Source organism: Misgurnus anguillicaudatus, chromosome 2 (assembly GCF_027580225.2).
Source record: "Misgurnus anguillicaudatus chromosome 2, ASM2758022v2, whole genome shotgun sequence".
NCBI lineage: Eukaryota > Metazoa > Chordata > Actinopteri > Cypriniformes > Cobitidae > Misgurnus > Misgurnus anguillicaudatus.
Window position 1 is genome coordinate 30,091,637 of NC_073338.2, and position 19,099 is coordinate 30,110,735.

The 19,099-nt window shown below is 37.0% G+C and overlaps 1 protein-coding gene across 2 annotated transcripts in view; it reads left to right on the forward strand.

The window, feature by feature from the left end:
* Window positions 1–18,823, forward strand: part of ntng1b (netrin g1b) — a 109,409-nt gene extending 90,586 nt beyond the window's left edge. Inside the window, exons 5-7 of one of the 2 annotated variants that reach the window (XM_055202446.2) lie at window positions 8,218–8,244; window positions 8,505–8,549; window positions 17,966–18,823. In XM_055202446.2, coding sequence (XP_055058421.2) covers window positions 8,218–8,244; window positions 8,505–8,549; window positions 17,966–18,204 — 311 coding nt within the window. In that variant the 3' untranslated portion in view covers window positions 18,205–18,823. The remainder of the gene's footprint in view (window positions 1–8,217; window positions 8,245–8,504; window positions 8,550–17,965) is intronic. The other variant, XM_055202447.2, reaches the window with a different exon arrangement.
* The last annotated feature ends 276 nt before the right edge of the window (window positions 18,824–19,099 follow it).

The following is a 19,099-nucleotide window of genomic DNA, read 5'->3' on the forward strand; positions in this document are numbered from 1 at the left end:
TAAAGTCATGACCCAATCATACATTAACAAATCATGAATTTTTGTTAGTTTATGAGTAATTAACGATGAGTTAGTAATGATGTGCTCCCTCAAGTAAAGTCATGACCTAATCATACATTAATAAATCATGAATTTATGTTAGTTTATGAGTAGTTAACGATGAGTTAGAAATGAGGTGCCCCCTTAGTAAAGTCATGACCTTATCATACATTAACAAATAAAAATATAAGTTACCCAGTGGCGGAGGCAGAAAGTGTTTTTGATGGGTGGGCATCTATACATCTGCGGGCCAGAAGAATTCACATACTTTTTTTAACTTGCGTTAATTTTTTCCATCAGTTTTGTACATTTTAAGATGGAATTACGTTATTCAATCTAACTGTATTACAATCGGCCGTCTCTCAAACAGAAGGTTGCATCCTCCAGAGGTAGGATATGCAGGCTGCATACGTCATTAAGCTTGGTTTATTTCAATTAAATAAGCATAACATTCGCAAGTCATAAGCATATTACAACGATTTACGATTAACTATTTAAGCGTTGAGCATTTATTTAGCTAAACGCCCGTGGCTTACCTAAGCACTGGTTCTGAAACATAGAGGACCCAGAAGCAAAAAATTCAACACTGCTTTATTTAAAATCAACTTAAACAGTCCAGTCGGGCCGTCAAGTCCCGAGCCACCAAGAGCGAGTTTACTTTAGTGTTGCTGGTGTACACCGTTTTTATTTAGATGTCTTTTCTTTACCGCAGTGATCCACACGTTCACACGAATCTGCTACTCAGTGCAATGCAATCTAACCTACCGCGCTCTCTTCAAACCCGCCTCTTCCGCTCTAGATGAAAGCAAGACATTACCGTAATAAACCATATATTGCCAAAAAGCGCAATTTGTTTTCTTTAGGAGCAATTCTAATTTTTTGATAGTTCAAATGGTTGAAGAATTACGGTTTGAATGAAAAAACATAATGTATTTCCATGAATCTGATTGGATGGGCAAGCTGTCAATCCACTCGTAGATCCGCCCCTGGCTGAACGCTGGTCCTGATACAATGCGAAAAATTAATTAAACAATAATTAAAATAACATCAAGATAACATTTTAATAGCTTTCACAAATAAACTGGTATGATTGACGGTTTGATGGTCTTTATATGAACACTATACATTTGGCATTGTGACTTTGGTTAACATGTTTGTCATTTCTGATGAATAGTCAGAATGATTTTAACTAAAATATTTTGACAGCGCCAAAAGCAGCAGACCACAAGTGCAACGAGCTAACAGCCTGTTGTAGGCCGTAACGTTTACATCCACCTTCCTTTTGATTTTGCAATCTACATTGACAAGCACACAAAATAGAGAACAATTAAAATATTTTAACTACCTGCTATCTTGGTATTGTGAGCACATGAATTAGAAAAATATCTTTTGTTTCTAAAATTATAAGTGGAACATTTTATGCATCTTTATTTGACCTCAAACAAAGCATCAGATCCTGCGAACCGTTGGGAACCACTGTTTTAGAGCATGTTTGATTTCGGTTGCCCAAAGTGTTAATTAATGCATAAACTAACAAACATGTATTAATGTGTAGTTAAGGTGGCTGTAATTCATGCATGAATTCATATGACTCATGACATAGTTATGGTTAGTTATTGATTAGTACATGGCTTAACTTATCATTACTTCATATTAAAGTAATTATTAATTTATGTATTACTACATGATTATTCATGTACTGTTATTGTAAAGTGTTACCAAACATTTTATATACAGATACAACCACTATAGTACCTTTAAAAGTGCCGTAGAATGTAAAACTGTATTTTCCTAGGTATAGATGAATAATATAAGCTCTGTTCATGATAAGGGCATATTGTGAGCTTGAAACATGATTGTTTCCCCCTTCTTATGTAAACCTCTTGCATGCAAAAGACCACTGAAAACAGGCCAATCTAACATAACACCAACTGTGACGTTACATTCAATATGTACGCCCCCACATTAAATTACACATTAAAGGATTAGTCCATTTAAAAAAAAAACAGATAATTTACTCACCACCATGTCATCCAAAATGTTGATGCCTTTCTTTGTTCGGTCGAGAAGAAATTATGTTTTTTAAAGAAAACATTCCAGAATTTTGAATTTTAATGGACTTTAATGGACCCCAACACTTAACAGTTTTAATTTTAGTCGTTTAAAATTGCAGTTTCAATGGAGGTTCAAAGGACTCTAAACGATCTCAAACGAGGCATAAGGGTCTTATCTAGAAAAACGATTGTCATTTTTGACAAGAAAAATAAAACATATGCACTTTTAAACCACAACTTCTCGTCTTCCTCCGATCCTGTGACTCGCTAGCGCGACCTCGCGTAATTGCGTAATGCTGCGGAAAAGTCACGTGTTACATATATGAAACGCACATTTGCGGACCATTTTAAACAATAAACTGACACAAAGACATTAATTTGTATTATTTCATATACACCAACGTTGGAACGGTCCTCTTTCTACACACTTGTAAACACTGGGGCGGAGTTTCGCATATGTCCTCCGTGACCTCTTGACTTGATGACGTATTACGTGAGGCCCCGCTGGCGCCATGACCGGAGATATACAAGAAGTTGTGGTTTAAAAGTGCATATGTTTTATTTTTCTTGTCAAAAATGACTCGTTTAAGATAGTTTAGAGTCCTTTAAAACTCAGTTGAAACTGCAATTTTAAACTGCATTAAAACTGTTACGTGTTGGTGTCCATTAAAGTCCATTAAAATGAGAAAAATCCTGGAATGTTTTCCTCAAAAAACATAATTTCTTCTCGACTGAACAAAGAAAGACATCAACATTTTGGTGAGTAAACATGGTGACATGGTGGTGAGTAAATTATCTGGATTTTTTTTAAGAAAATGGACTGATCCTTTAAATTATGTACAATGTTGTTACAATGCTAAAAACAAAGTTGCGAGTTAGCGCTATATGCTAGTTGATGCTATATGCTAGCATTTAGGCTGAAGTTCTACTATTGACTTTACAGTTAATTTTGCAGGTCCGTACTAAAAAAAACCCCCACAAACTAACCACTCAAAAATGTCCATTAACAATCCCCAAACAATTGATTATTCCTCAAAATCTGATACAGGCTCAAACATAAGGTCTGTTTACACACACACGGAGCTACTGAAAGAGCTGCTCTGTGAAACAGCCAATCAGAACAGAGCTCAACATTAATATTCATGACCCTTCCAAATAAGGTAATTTAATTCTAAAGGCAAATCTTAGGGTTGTAAAGGGACATGCAAAAGTGTCTCTAGATCATTTGATCATCACTTAATAAAGCCACAAACCTTCTATGTAGTAATCAGAGAACAATTTAACATTATTTCAAATCATTCTTTGGAACATTTAATGTACGGCCAATTAAATTCCATTCACTAACAAAGCATCATTTCAGTTAATTTCATATTCATTTAGATTTGGACATGACTGAAGGGCTTACACACATTGTCACATTGAGCGGGTAATGAGCCGATGACAGCGAAGCAGAAACACTGCGTCCTCTCACACGACTTTCTGCCTGGATGTCACAACAACAGAGACGTTGCTAATGTGTTTTATGCGCTGTTTAATGTCATATTTCCAAATATTTGCTTCATTTAATTACTCTTATTTGATTTACTCCCTCATCCAAATTTTTGATCACTGCCTCTCTTCCCTCAAACCAAGTACAGGCTACAAATCACATTTTGACATGTTTGTTTGGTGCTTCTCCCAATCTCTGAGAAGTAAATGCTATCCTTTCCATAGCTTCATGTTGTCGTTGAGAAGTGAAACATCTGTCAAGTTCTCGGCCCGAGGCAGGGGGCTCATTGCCCTAATAAATCTAATGAAGGCAGTAACTGTAGCTCAGGGACAGCGAGAGGCTCAGTACTGTCCAGATGGTGGAAGTAGAACCTTGTGGCCCCCCCAAGCGCAGGGTCACTCGAAACTAAGACACTACTATTAAGCATAAGCCACGTACTTAGGCAGACACACCCAAAAGACATTTTATGGCTCTGTACTTGGTGAAGAGCGTCATCTTTGATATTTCAGCTTATGAATATTCCCCTTTATATTCTTGACAACGTACAGGGTATGCATGCGTGATCTTTCGTGACAATATTAGATTTGGTGCGCCAGAAGTGTCGTTGTACGTTTGTGTGTGTGTGTATGATGGTACAGAATATTTTAGGTATGTGTATACATGTTCTCGAAAGGCTTTAATATAGCTGTAGCCTTTCCCCTTCCCGTTATGAAGGCCCTCATAATGCAGGGCCAAACCTCAGACTGACAGCCAGTTATTAAAAACCTAATACCGGGACACATCTGTGCCAAACAGAGGAAACCAAGGAGCAGCTATATCAAAGACATTATTAGCACCTGTTTTGGCAAGAAATTCACAATGTAACAGGCTTGCATATGAAATCAAAATAGCGTTATTGCCCCTGCAGGCTTGTGAAATCACAACTTTTCCTCTGTCGCATTGTACCCCTTCCCCACAAATGTGCGTCTCCGCAGCTCGTATTACACAAGAGGTTATGAAACATATGGCTCTCGCATAAAGACAAATTTTCTGTTCAGAATTTAATTAAGCTGTAATAGCTTCATCTGTCATCAAGTCTTCCGCTTTAATCGTAAGGGCAATGTATCTCTATGTTAGAGATGGGCAGGTAGTGTAGCTGGATGTAGATATATGGCTGGATGTGACCCTGCGTCTAATAATTCAGCAGGAAATGAAATCCATGTCTTTGCCTGGTGGGATGGGAAGGGAGGAATATATTTGTGCAAAAGTGAAAACTTCCTGCTGTGCCTTTACACCAGGTCTACACTGCCAGCTAAAATCTTGAAACCATCTCTCTGTATAAAAACATTGCTGGGAAGGACATTAAACATTTCAGTTGAAAACTAATGGTTAATAAGGAAAAATGCAATTTGTGTCACTGCTCTTTGGACTACTGTATATATGATGGCCCCAAAAAGTAATTAAACACTTAGGGGTGGTTTCCCGGACAGGGATTAGACTAGTCCAAGACTAAAATAAATGTAAGAGCTGTCCAAACTGAAAACAACTTGCACTGACATATCTTAAAATACTTAAGTGCCCTTTGTTTTGCCTCAAAATGCACACAAGTAATGTTTTTAGGAAGGCATGTTTGTTAAAACTAGTTTTATTTCCTAATTAAAGGGATAGTTTACCCAAAAATGAAATTAATGTCCTTAATGACTCACCCTCATGACGTTCCAAACTCATAAGACCTCCGTTCATCTTCGAAACACAGTTTAAGATGTTTTATATTTAGTTTGAGAGCTTGTTGAACCTTCACTGCAGTGACACGGATGACGTTATCTGGTGCGCCCCAGCTGTTTTTTGTTTTGTTTTGTTTTTTGTGCGCCCGGGCTTTGTTTACAGTCTGAGGGAGACGCGCGCTGTAAGTTTGAAAAAAAAAACTTCGCAAACATGTCCGAGGATAACACGTCATCCACGTCACTGCAGTCACGTGACTTTAGTCTCGCGCATATGCTTCACAAACAGATACGGAAGAGAAGTCGTCATTTTTGTTATTTTTGCACCAAAATGTATTCTCAATGTTTCAACACATTCTAACTGACCCACTGATGTCACATGGACTACTTTGATGATGTTTTTATTACCTTTCTGGACATGGACAGTATACCGTACATAGATTTTCAATGAAGAGTCAACAAGCTCTCGGACTAAATATAAAACATCTTAAACTGTGTTCCCAAAATGAAAGGAGGTCTTACGAGTTTAGAATGACATGAGTGTAGGGATGGGCACGAGTACTCGATTGCTCGAGCACTCGAACGTGGCATCGATGATTGATCACGAAAACAATGATCATGTGGGTTTATTTATTTATTTATTGTGGATATGGCGGCATTTGGATGTCTGGTTAGCGTTACAAGCACATGTGGTAGTAAAGACTGGGTCTGGAGATGCGTGTTTGACGTCGTGTCGAGCTACGCAGACCGGCGTATGAAACATCAGTAACATTACCATGCGTGATTCAAAAACAAACAGATAATTCCACGCAACCGCGCCACAGCAAAGCACCGATACCATGAAGTCGGCCATACATCACTGACGCACTATGGTTTAAAAGGATGCTGTGATTTTCGGAAATACAGTCAGTCAGGTGCAAAATGTACAGCGCCGTCAAAAGTTCAATGGGTTATCATCTCATATTTAAACATCAAATGTCAAGAGATACCAGAGAGCCATACGAGCATTAACATTACATCTTGACTGAGGTAAGAGGACGACACAGCTAATCGCTAAAATGATAGCAAAAGACTTAAAGCTGCTTAATGTTGTGAAGCTTGTGCTTTGACTGGACGTGTTTAAAAGCTCGCTGTTTATGATGCACATCCACAAAGGGAGTAAACTTTCTGTACATAACTTAGTTAATAACTTAGTTGAAGTCTTGCATTTTATGCAGATAGATGCATGTTGTACATTTATGTTGTTTAAAGGCTTAATATTATGCAGAGTGTGTCATATAGAAAGCGCTTCGGTTTGTGTTTATTAACCCTTTATTTTCACTCCATCACGCAGCTATTCCTGTAAGGTGTTTCTGTTAAAAACATTTAATTCATTAATAGCCTAGTATGTGTTCATTGTTCTGTCATAGTGTCTTCAAAATTAAGTTTTATTTGAGTGTTTTTAATAAAAATATTTTAATTTTCACCATGACATGTACTTTCATTCTTGCCCCTTTGATTGTCCCGCCCCCAGTTAATCGAGTACTCGTTCTTCAGACCTATGGATTAATCGAAATGAAAAATGACATAAATGCACATCCCTACATGAGGGTGAGTGATTAATGACATTATTTCATTTTTGGGTGAACTATCCCTTTAAACTAAGGCCTATAGTCCTGGCTTAAGCTAATCCCTGTCCTTGAAACCACCCCTTACTGTACTATGTATTTAAATACGATTGAAAAGAATAGCATTTAATAACACAATAGCAAGCAAGATCCATTTTTAAAAGAAAAACAGCACAATGTTCAAGCAAAATATTCCTAACAAAGTAAAAGAAGTTAAAAAACATTCAAATGTTGAATGTCAATATTAGTGGTATATGACTTGACACATTTACCAAAAATTGCATTGAAACCAGCTAGTTTTACTAAATAATTGTGCATAAGGAATTTTCTTACTTCACTTTTTTTATCTGCAAAAGCATAAATAAATTTGGACACATTTCTGAACTTTCTTGGGCCTGTAGTTTTGTATTTTATTATATTTGATAACTTGAAAATAAATGGTACATTAACGCAGGCAGGAGCACACTATACTCATAGATGTGTGCCGCCTTGAACCAAACACGATCTTGATGGTGTGTGCAGAGGAGGATTTTCAAATGTCTGCTATTGTTTGCATGTTGTGTCCCACGTGGGCAGAACAGGTGCTTGAGGAGTAAAGAATTATGTGTGTTTGGTACGTTTTGTGACGAATAAGATGTGTGTTGGTTTAATCAATGCACATTGAGCTCATCCACCAGCTGTCCACGTCTGCCTGTTTTTCAGACTTGTCATTCACAGCTCAGGTGAGCAGAATGCAAAATTAGCCAAGAGTCACTCTGTAATGAGGGCCATGAGTCTGATTCAGACCCGAGTCTGAATCTCTTTTGGAGCCAAATAAATAAATAAATTAAAGTATTTGGTGATTAAATAGCTGCTCCTTGGTCACAGCCTGGTGACAAATGTTACAGCAAACACAATATAGCATATAGTGTATCAACCACAACAGCAATTCATAGATTTTGCAGCTGTTGCATGCTGGGATATTTCATTGCCACAACAGAAGGTACATTATTGGATAGAAAAGTCAAATAATTTATGTGCGCCAACTAACAGCACTGCTGATTAAAGAATTACAAAATAACATAATTCAGTCAAGTAATTTCCTACCCAAGTGTGCTTTTAGACATACGTTTATATGCCATTGTCATAATCAGACAATCATACACATTTTTTTTTTTTTTTTGATTTTGTATTTGCAGCATAACTCATATTATCACTGAAAATATATAGCTAAAGGCAAAACTATCAAATATTTAACAAAAAAACAGCATGCAAAGGTTGAAAGCCTTTAAGCTTCTTGTGCATTTGCAATATCATTGATGCTAACCTGAGTTCACTCTTTTCTCCAGGTATCCCAAGCAATCTTGGCACCTCAGGTGAGTTATTCACCCTGTGTATAAAACATTTTCATTTCATTTTGAGATATAGAACTTCAAAACAATATTATGAGACATTTTTTAGACATAGTAATGTAAGGTTTGCTGATGAGCATGGGCATGTAACTTATCATATAACTACTGTACACACAAACCAAACCATGTGAATCTTGATACAGAACACCTATTTTTATTAATATTACCACAAAAAATGAAAACGGAAAAAGTAATTTAACTCTATATCTTTTGCTTGAATGAAGTTCGACCAAATGCTTCTTCCCTTGGAGCAACAAACCGAAATCAAGGTAAGATCTCCAGAAATAAGAGCCTAGTAAAAACAACCAATCACAGCATTTTTCAGACTAAGTATCCATATATCCTTATACAAACAAAGCATCTTTGTTTTTTTCTTTGATCTTGTTTATGATTACAGTCTAACAAACTGTCCAAGAGATGTTATGTGAATCTGTCTGCAGACAACCGTTAGATTGAAGATGACAATGATGTGTATAGTTTAAAAACAAAGCCTGAAAGCAGAACAGCTTAGATACGGCTGCTTTAACGGACATTATCGTTGTCATATTTTTAAAAAGCAGGTCGAAATGCTGAAGGATTTGGCAAACCCCTGCTGATTCTGACTGACAAAGTGCGCTTGTTTTTCTGTCAAGGCCAAAAGCAGAACAAAACAGAGGATTGTGAGACACCCACAGCGTTTAGATCCAAGCCTGCTGTTTGTAAGCAGCCAGTGGACAGCTGTGTTCAATGATAACCTCATGGATATCAGGGTCATTTGATAAGCGGTTCATGTACTTTGATAGCCTCTTCCGTGTGCAGTCTAATGCAACGCAATACAGTATGCCGCTCTGACCGTCGTAGCCGATAACATGACTGCAGAAAGAGCGTCACGCAAGAAAAAGTGGAAAAGTGCTTAACTTCAAACACTCTTTAAAATAAACATCAATGACAGCAAACAAATCAAACTAAGTTAATATGCAATAAAGAGAACTGACAAAATATCTATCTTTCTTTCGATCTATCTTTCTTTCGATCTATCTTTCTTTCAATTTATCCATCTATTCTTTCAATCTATCTATCTTTCTTTGTATCCATCTATTTGGCTTTCTATCTATCTATCTATCTATCTATCTATCTATCTATCTATCTATCTATCTATCTATCTATCTATCTATCTATCTATCTATCTATCTATCTATCTATCTATCTATCTATCTATCTATCTTTCTATCTTTCTTTCCTTCGATCTATCTATCTATCTATCCATCCATCCATCCATCCATCCATCCATCCATCCATCCATCCATCCATCCATCCATCCATCCATCCATCCATCCATCATTCAATCTTTCAATCTTTCAATCTATCTATCTATCTTTCTTTCTTTCTTTCTTTCTTTCAATTTATCTATCTATTATTTTAATCTATCTATCTTTCTTTCTATTTATCTATTTGGCTTTCTATTTATCTATCTATCTATCTATCTATCTATCTATCTATCTATCTATCTATCTATCTATCTATCTATCTATCTATCTATCTATCTATCTATCTATCTATCTATCTATCTATCTATCTATCTATCTATCTATCTATCTTTCTTTCTTTCAATGTATCTATCTATTCTTTTAATCTATCTATCTTTCTTTCTATCTATCTATTTGGCTTTCTATTTATCTATCTATCTATCTATCTATCTATCTATCTATCTATCTATCTATCTATCTATCTATCTATCTATCTATCTATCTATCTATCTATCTATCTATCTATCTATCTATCTATCTATCTATCTATCTATCTATCTATCTATCTATCTATCTATCTATTTAGCTTTCTATCTATTATTTTGTTCAATCTTTAGTTCAATCTTTTGTTCAATCTTTCGTTCAATCTTTCGTTCAATCTTTCTATCTATCTATCTATCTATCTATCTATCTATCTATCTATCTATCTATCTATCTATCTATCTATCTATCTATCTATCTATCTATCTATCTATCTATCTATCTATCTATCTATTTAGCTTTCTATCTATTATTTTGTTCAATCTTTAGTTCAATCTTTTGTTCAATCTTTTGTTCAATCTTTCGTTCAATCTTTCTATCTATCTATCTATCTATCTATCTATCTATCTATCTATCTATCTATCTATCTATCTATCTATCTATCTATCTATCTATCTATCTATCTTTCTTTCTTTCTTTCTTTCTTTCTTTCTTTCTATCTATATTTCTTTCTTTCTTTCTTTCGATCTTTCTATATTTATTTATTTCTATCTTTCTATATTTATTTATTTCTATCTTTCTATATTTATTTATTTCGATCTATCTATCTATCTTTCTTTCTTTCGATCTATCTTTCTTTCTTTCTTTCTTTCTTTCTTTCTTTCATTCTTTCTATCTTTCTATCTTTCGATCTTTCGATCTTTCGATCTTTCTTTCTGTCTATATTTCTTTCTTTCTTTCTTTCGATCTATATTTCTTTCTTTCTTTCTTTCGATCTTTCTATATTTATTTATTTCTATCTTTCTATATTTATTTATTTCTATCTTTCTATATTTATTTATTTCGATCTATCTATCTTTCTTTCTTTCTTTCGATCTATCTATCTTTCTTTTTTGATCGATCTATCTTTCTTTCTTTCGATCGATCTATCTTTCTGTCTTTCGATCGATCTATCTTTCTGTCTTTCGATCGATCTATCTTTCTGTCTTTCTGTCTATCTATCTTTCTGTCTTTCTGTCTATCTATCTATCTATCTATCTATCTATCTATCTATCTATCTATCTATCTATCTATCTATCTATCTATCTATCTATCTATCTATCTTTCTATCTTTCTTTCCTTCGATCTATCTATCTATCTATCCATCCATCCATCCATCCATCCATCCATCCATCCATCCATCCATCCATCCATCCATCCATCCATCCATCCATCCATCCATCCATCCATCCATCCATCCATCCATCATTCAATCTTTCAATCTTTCAATCTATCTATCTATCTTTCAATCCATCCATCCAGCATTATTGCTTTCTATCTGGCTTTCTATCTTTCTATCTACGAAGAACAAAAAGGACAAGCGAGGAAAAGTCAGGACAGCAGCACATTTATGTACACTGAGTCCGAAGACTTGAGATAATCCCTTGAGCAGATAAACCACACAGTGGAGAAACCATCACTCAAGCAAAAAGAAAAATTGAAAGACATCCACAGAGGAAAACAAAATGACAGGAGAAAATCAGTCAAAAAGAACACCCCTGAGCATTGGGCATATGAGATTTGCTTATGAGTTCAAAAAAGGCCATAGATAGGAAGTGCTAATAATCAATAAAAAGATTTATGGAAAGTAATGTGTGATTAAAGAACAGGCAAAATATGCCTTTGCTACATTTCAACATTATCTAAAGTCACGTTGTTCTCAGGCACAAACAAGAAGAGCAAGTGAGTAAACTCAAGTTACTTAAGCATCTGTAGCTATAACACATTCATATTCTGAATCGAAGATAAGGATAAATATACCTCCACACATATTTACCACAGTAAGAATGCTGTGTGGCTTTACCACACTGGGTCTCTAGCTGCCGACGCGTCTCATCTTCCCCTGACCTGTCAGTGAACAGATAGATCTGTTGTATGCTTCTGCAACTATTGCTCAGGTCGAGAGCTGCCTGTTCTGTTCTGTTCGAGTGTGAAAAAGTGAGTGTGCTTGACGAAGGTGCGATACAACACATATGTCTCCCGGGGAGACACAGACCTCGGCCGGGGTTCACACCTCTGTCTTTTCTTAGGTCAGAAGGTAATACGAAACGTAAGTGAAAATGCAATCCATGCCACTGTTTGCTGCACGTGACTGATGACCTCACACGCCTGCCATGCTGAAAACTTGGGAGAGTGAGCGTGTGCATTCAATGGCCTTTGCTGTGCAACAAGTACAAAAGTACTCAAAGACGCAGCAGTAGTAGCACCTGAATCATTCCCTTTGCAAAAAAGCTAACCTTGGTTACAGACGCTGGTGGAAAGACAATGGCTCCGTGGGGTCCGCAGAGGCCTTTCATCATTTGGATAATCCCAGTGAACGAAGTAAACTGAAAGTCTGGAGATTAAAGTTTAAACCCCCACAATATCTCCAGAGTTGACGTTTCAAATGGACATTTGAGTTTTGAGCACCAATCAAACCATACCAGATTTTGGTGGAGAGTTCATTTTCATTAGGTCATTTGCTATTCCCTTAACATCTACATGTTAGTTCGTTTAATAGTAAAACTGTGAGTAATAAGCACATCTTCCAAATACGGTACCAGAAGATTTAGTGGCACAAATCCACAAAAAGGTTTACGTAAAATTCCTGATTTTACCTAGCATTAAAAAGAAGGCCTAAATCTTGTCCCAGATTAAAATGCATATTTAAATGGTCTACACTTGAATGTAACTCTACACCCTTGCCTCATTTAGTATATGTGGATCTATGAATATGCAAATTAGTCCCCGCCTCTACTTAATCGCACCACCTTGGACCATAGATATATATGTAAATAGATGCTACATTTGGCAGTTTCAGACACATAATTGCTAAGTTCGGTTTCACACAATGCATATGTGAACTGCACACTTGCAGCACTAATCTTTAAGCGCTGATGTTAACAGGTTACAGCACTTATGCATGTGAGAGCATCACAGAAGCAGAGCTGAAGCAGCGGTACTGCCATCGTTTCAGGGCCGAGTCTATGTGGCATCCAAACATAGTATTTGAAGAGTTTGGTTCCAAATGCAATAAACGCCATTAAAAAAAAGAGTTCCTGCCAAAATCAGTATTATATCAGATCAGTATTTACAGTTTTTCTCAGTCGCTTTGGTACATTTCTCAGATAAGAATTGAAATTCTCAAAACTACCTGTTCAATTCTCACATCATTGTGTCACTTGTGCACATCAAAAAAGCAGTTTCTCATTTCTTTGAACAAGTTGCAAATGCTTTGGTACATCCATGCAAATGATTATGTACAATTCTCTGCATTTCATGTCATCATGTCATTGATCAAAATGTATTATAGTTTTTGCACAACAGTTAGTTCAACCTCCACAACGTTTAGTCATTTGTGCACATCATAGCAGCAGTTTCTCATTCCTTCGAACAAATTGCAAATGCTTTTGGACATTAATCAATTGCTTTAATACAATTCTCTGCTGTTTTATAACATTATAATTTGCTTATGTTATGTCAGTCAAAATGAACTATACTTTAGACCTGTTTGAGTCATGACTCACTCGGATCTTTCACCAGGTTTCACACACACAAACCTCTTGCAACATTATTGATGAGACTTTGCTCGCTCTACAGATCCACTCGTAACCGGCCGATATGCGCGAGAACTGACCCGAGATTCTCCCCCATTCGGACAGCCAGCGACCAGCAGTAGCAGAGCGACGCGATCTCATTAATTTCAATGGAAACCAGGCGACTTCCGGCGGTACGAGGGAAAGTGACAGTTGGCGACCGTATGGGCGTGTCAAGCGATGCGAGAAAGTTAAGAAAAGTTTAACTTTATGCAAATGTCGAGCGAATTTCGGGAGCGACTACCACTGAGAACGAAGCAGTGGAGTTCGCGTCATCCTTCTCTCGTCGGTTGCTGGCGTGGATGGTGCTCATTTGTGTGTGGGGGGCGGATTTGGAGGCGCCTCGTTGAGAGAGACGGGTGACACACACGCCCCATTCAGACAGCCGGCGATGTCATCGTTGTGTGTCGCCCGTCTCTTTCAATGAGGCGTTTCTAAATCTGCTTGTCATAAAACAAATGAGTACCATCTACGTCTGAATGGGGGGACAGCGATAACATTGCTGGCTGTCTGAATGCGGCGTCAGAGCTGGAAACATTGCAAACTCGAGAGACCTGCTGATCCGCGTGAGCCGCGAACTGACCTGAGATTCTCACTCACATTGTGGACTCGAGAGACATGCGAATCTGCAATGTTTCCGGCTCTGACTCGAGAATCTCTCAAGTCTAAACTCGTAACCGGCTGATCCGCACGAACCGTCTCTCGAGTCAGAGCCGGAAACACTGCAGATTCGCAGATCTGCGGAAACATTGCAGACTCGAGACTCTCTGGCTCTGACCCATTGTCTTTAACCATAACATAGTAGGAAGACTCACGGTCACCATTTTAGATGTGGTATCGAAGTTTATGAAATATAACCCTTTCACCTTTTCAATGTTTTTAAACTTGACATAAACATTTTTATAGATTGTATTTCTGGATCAAAGGGTAAATCAGCATCAAAATGTATGCAATACTTACAGTTTTTCTTAGTCGCTTTGGTACAATTCTCAGATCAGAATTGAAATTCTCAAAACTGCTTGTTCAATTCTCACATCATTGTGTCACTTGTGCACATCAAAAAAGCAGTTTCTCATTTCTTTGAACAAGTTTCAAATGCTTTGGTACATCCATGCAAATGATTATGTACAATTATCAGCTTTTTCCTACATTATCAGTTGCTTATGTCATGTTGATCAAAATGTATTATAATGGGTCTCTGTTGAATAGTCTCACTCCACACAATATTTAGGCATTGGTTCATAGTATAAGTCTTTACTTGCAAAATGATTGAACAAGTTCTCATAATACAGGGTATGGTCAAACATATTTCTATACATTTCCATTAGACATTTTTTCTAAATCTGTCCTGAATTGGTAAATTGCTCCCAGGTGAATCTTGACTTTCTCTAACAGACAGGAATGTCCCCAGCAAGCAAAAACCGAGACGTTGAAATGACTGCTAACTACCCAATATAGTCCGGCAATGAGTAACCCACTTCTACCCTAAATAACCTTGAATTTGGTTACATGCCATTTTTGCCAAAATAACTTGAAGATGTATGATATTCCAACATGTAAGCAAAGTGTGTTCAAGGTGTTTGCTTTCATTTCTTTTACATGTTCTAAAAGTATGTGCTTCATCATTTCTTAGGCTATGGTTAGACATCTTTTAGACATCTATCATGTTCACATTTCTACTTTTGTTTTTTTTCTCTTTATGCTATGCAGTGCTTACAGTGCTGTCTTTATCTTTCTTTATGGCAATGACATGGTCTTTCAACAAATTACAGTACAAACAGTAAAAGCGTAAATGTAAATTTTGTCCAGTCTCTTGCAATCAAACTTACACATAACTTACACTAAGGTGTAACTTACAATTTACAACACTTGTCGTCAAAACTTTAGCCATAGTTTACATCAGAACATCCCTCCAGAGTAAACTGTTATACTGACAACATGACTAAACAATTTGACTGTCTTATCCGTACACAATGACACAAGGACTTGTAATTCTGATGGTACTGACATGTTCATTGACACAGATATTTACTTTTGAGAGATGAACTAAGGATTTTGAGCAAGAGACTGGTTTTTGCAGGTTATCCATGATATTTTGCTATTTGTACGAATTGTTTTGAGAAATGCATTTACTGTTTTGCAAATTGTGAGTATGATTCGAGAAATGTACCAAAGCGACTGAGAAAAACTGTAACTGATTTAACGTAATTAATTTAACTGATAAATAAAAATAAGAAATATATTTCAGATGTGGTATTTTTTAGTCTGCCATGTTACCGGCTTTTCTTTGACAGCAGTTTTCTGCAGTGTTTCAGTTCCATGGTCTGCGGGTGTGCAGTGTTTCCGGCTCTGAGAATCTCGAGTCGCGCGGATCAGCCGGTTACAAGTGGGTCTGTACTGAGTTTCCTTGGCGATTTAGCAATACTTACTCAAGTGACTCACACAACCCGGATCACTTTAGTGAGTGACTCACAATAACCCGGATCCTTAAAAGGAGTCGAGTTTGCCAGGCCTACTATACTTGTGAATTCTGAATAGTCATTCCATATAAAACTAATAGTCCTCTTTTCATTGCTTGAGTCATTACATACAAAAATGTTGAACTAGTTGTCAAAATCATTTTTTTAAATCTTTTTTTTTCGAAAATGTCTCCTAAATTGAAAAATTTCTGAAATTGGCCAGAGAGGAATGTCTGGATGTGCAAGAATGATTACAGTACTATGTATGTTGTATGTTCAGTTCATATGTACTGCAATATTGTTTACAGTTGTCCACAGCTCGAGTTTTTGTTTGTTGTATTTTTTCTTTTACACAATGCTGTGAACAAATACGAATTGCAAAGAGCATATGCAGTGAAAATGTGAAACATACATATTCAGTGTCTTGTACTCAGTTACCTCACTAAATACTAAATACTATTTGCACAGCTATTTGAAAAATACAGTAAAGTTACACATTACTGTATTTTTCAAATAGCTGTGCAAATAGTATATAGTGCTGTCTTGAGTATTTTCAGGTAGTTTCACCAAGATTTTACTTTTTTGCATTGGAAAATATTTATAGAGTAAACTGTCACTGTCATAATGAAAACATGACAAAGCCATTTGACTATCTTGTTCATAAACAATGGTGTCAGGACTTTCATTTTGATGACACTGACACTTTCATTGACATGAATACTTGCTTTTGAGGAATGACCTATCCATTTTGAGCAAGTGACACGCTTTTGCAGATTATCAACTAGGTTTTGCAGTTTGTACTAATTGTTTTGAGAACTACATTAACTGTTGTGCAAATGTAAATAGTGATGTGAGAAATGCACCAAAGCGACTGAGAAAAACTGTAAGCGTTTTAGATGCTAATTGGTACCATATTTATTAAGGGTTCACATAAAAATTCACCATCCAAAACAAACACTAATGCATGTTACAGTGAAAATAAAGAAATTTGTTTTTGGCCAAATCACTGCAGATATTTTACTTACTTGGATCAATAATATGAATGTCTCTGGCTGGTTTAATTCAGTTTTATTCTGTCCCTGCTTCTCAGAAGACCTCTATATAATCCATCTCAATGAAGAAAGCACCATGCAATTACACTCAGTTTCTGAGCAAATAGTCCTGTCCCTCCCAAAGCAAATATTTTCCTCAATAATGGAAGGAAGTACAATGCCATAGCAATCATCTCCTTTCCACTAAAGAGCGTGTTTACAGGTCAACGAAATGAAGATTAAAGTGACTGGGGATGGACTGGCATCATGTCATATCTTTCACTGCACACCCTGTCCGTCTGGAATTTTAACTAGAAACCAGAAAAGGAAAAACTCAAGCATTATGTGGCATGTTTGTTTTTCATTACCGAATGATTAAAAGATAGAGCTGACTTCAGACCAGGTAAGATAATCAACAGGAAAAGTTGAACGCGTTCATAAACAGGTGTTGATTTTGTTGTTCTGCATGGTAAAACACCTTTTATATTCTTGATTTTCAGGTAGCAGGTTACAAGCAATGCAAATTTGTTGGTAGTGTAGCTGCATGAGAAAGATTGGCCAAAGTTAGCCACTGTGTTTTCAATTTGTTTCTCATGCTGAAAATGTGACAATTTCCTGCCCCAAATTCCACTTTATACTCACTGATAAATCATTTCACTACAGCAATATTACAGTGGGACTATCGTCCCTGTCGTGTCTTTAAAAGTCACCCCCAAGTGTCTCTCTTGCCCCCATCATAAGCAATCAAACACACAGTGACCAGATGATCAATGTGATGGAGGCACTTTTTCCCCTGGACAGTGTTTCCTGATGGGCGGAGATTGCCGCAAGAGGAAAGCGATGCACGTTCACCTATTTTTCTCTGCTTCCCACAGCTCGAGTATGCGACAACATCCTCCTGCGCTGCCAGAATGGAGGTGTGTGCCATCACCACCAGCGCTGCCAGTGTCCAGCAGGTTTCACCGGCGTACTGTGTGAGAAATCCCAATGCCAGGGCGACTCCTGCGACGAGCTGCAGTCCAGTCAACCGGCCCTCCACCAAACGTCTCTCCCGTTGGTCATTGTCTCCCTCATCTCTACCCTGCTGGTCACCCGGGGACTACAATCTCTCTGAGAGAAACACTCAAGCGCCAGAGACATTGTCCACAGGGATCCTCATCTTCCTGTTAGAGGACACAAGCTTCATTGCTGAAAAGAAAGTACTTATTTCTGGAAAACCACAAAGTTTTCTACTGAATCCTATATTAAATAATAATTAAAGTTTGCCAGGGATGATGGATAAACCTACTAAAAACTAGAAAAATTGAAAAGGGAAACGAACAAAAAAAAAGACTATCAATCTTTGTCTTACAAATGTTCGAAAAAAAAAATCTAATCAATACTCTGTTACGCTACTCTGACGCCATTTGTTGGATAAAACATTATTTTAAGTATGGTGGGTTGAGGCACATTTGGAGACAATTTATTGATGTGAAGAAGAATCAAGATATATTCCCTTGACTTGACACACCCTACCAAACTGGCCTCAAACCAGCCCTATCGCACTTTCCTGTAATTCTGTAAAGTCATGCAAAAGCCTCATCGTCTGTTTTGAGCAATGCACCATTGGTGGGATTGATGTACAGTATGTCACACATGTATGGGTCCATTTATCAACAGCTGATCGGTCAGACTTTATTGTTTGATGATTCACTGGTAATTCATTAAATTAAAAAGACAGACAGACAACTGTACTGAAATTTTGTATTTGGATATTTTCAGGACAATGACATGTAAAAAAACACACAAAGAAAGCCATGCGACTTTATGCATTTCTGTAACCTGTACAATTAGGGATGGATCTTTGTGTGTCTTATTATTGCCCTAATGGAGTATCACTGCTCATTTGCTAATCCTTTTGCTTAAAACATACGTTTACGTTCTCACCAACTGAACTGTACTGAAGGTTTCACCAAAGGGCTTTGGTGAGGAATCTTTGTTGCTTGAGGCAAACTATGTTTGTGAATTAA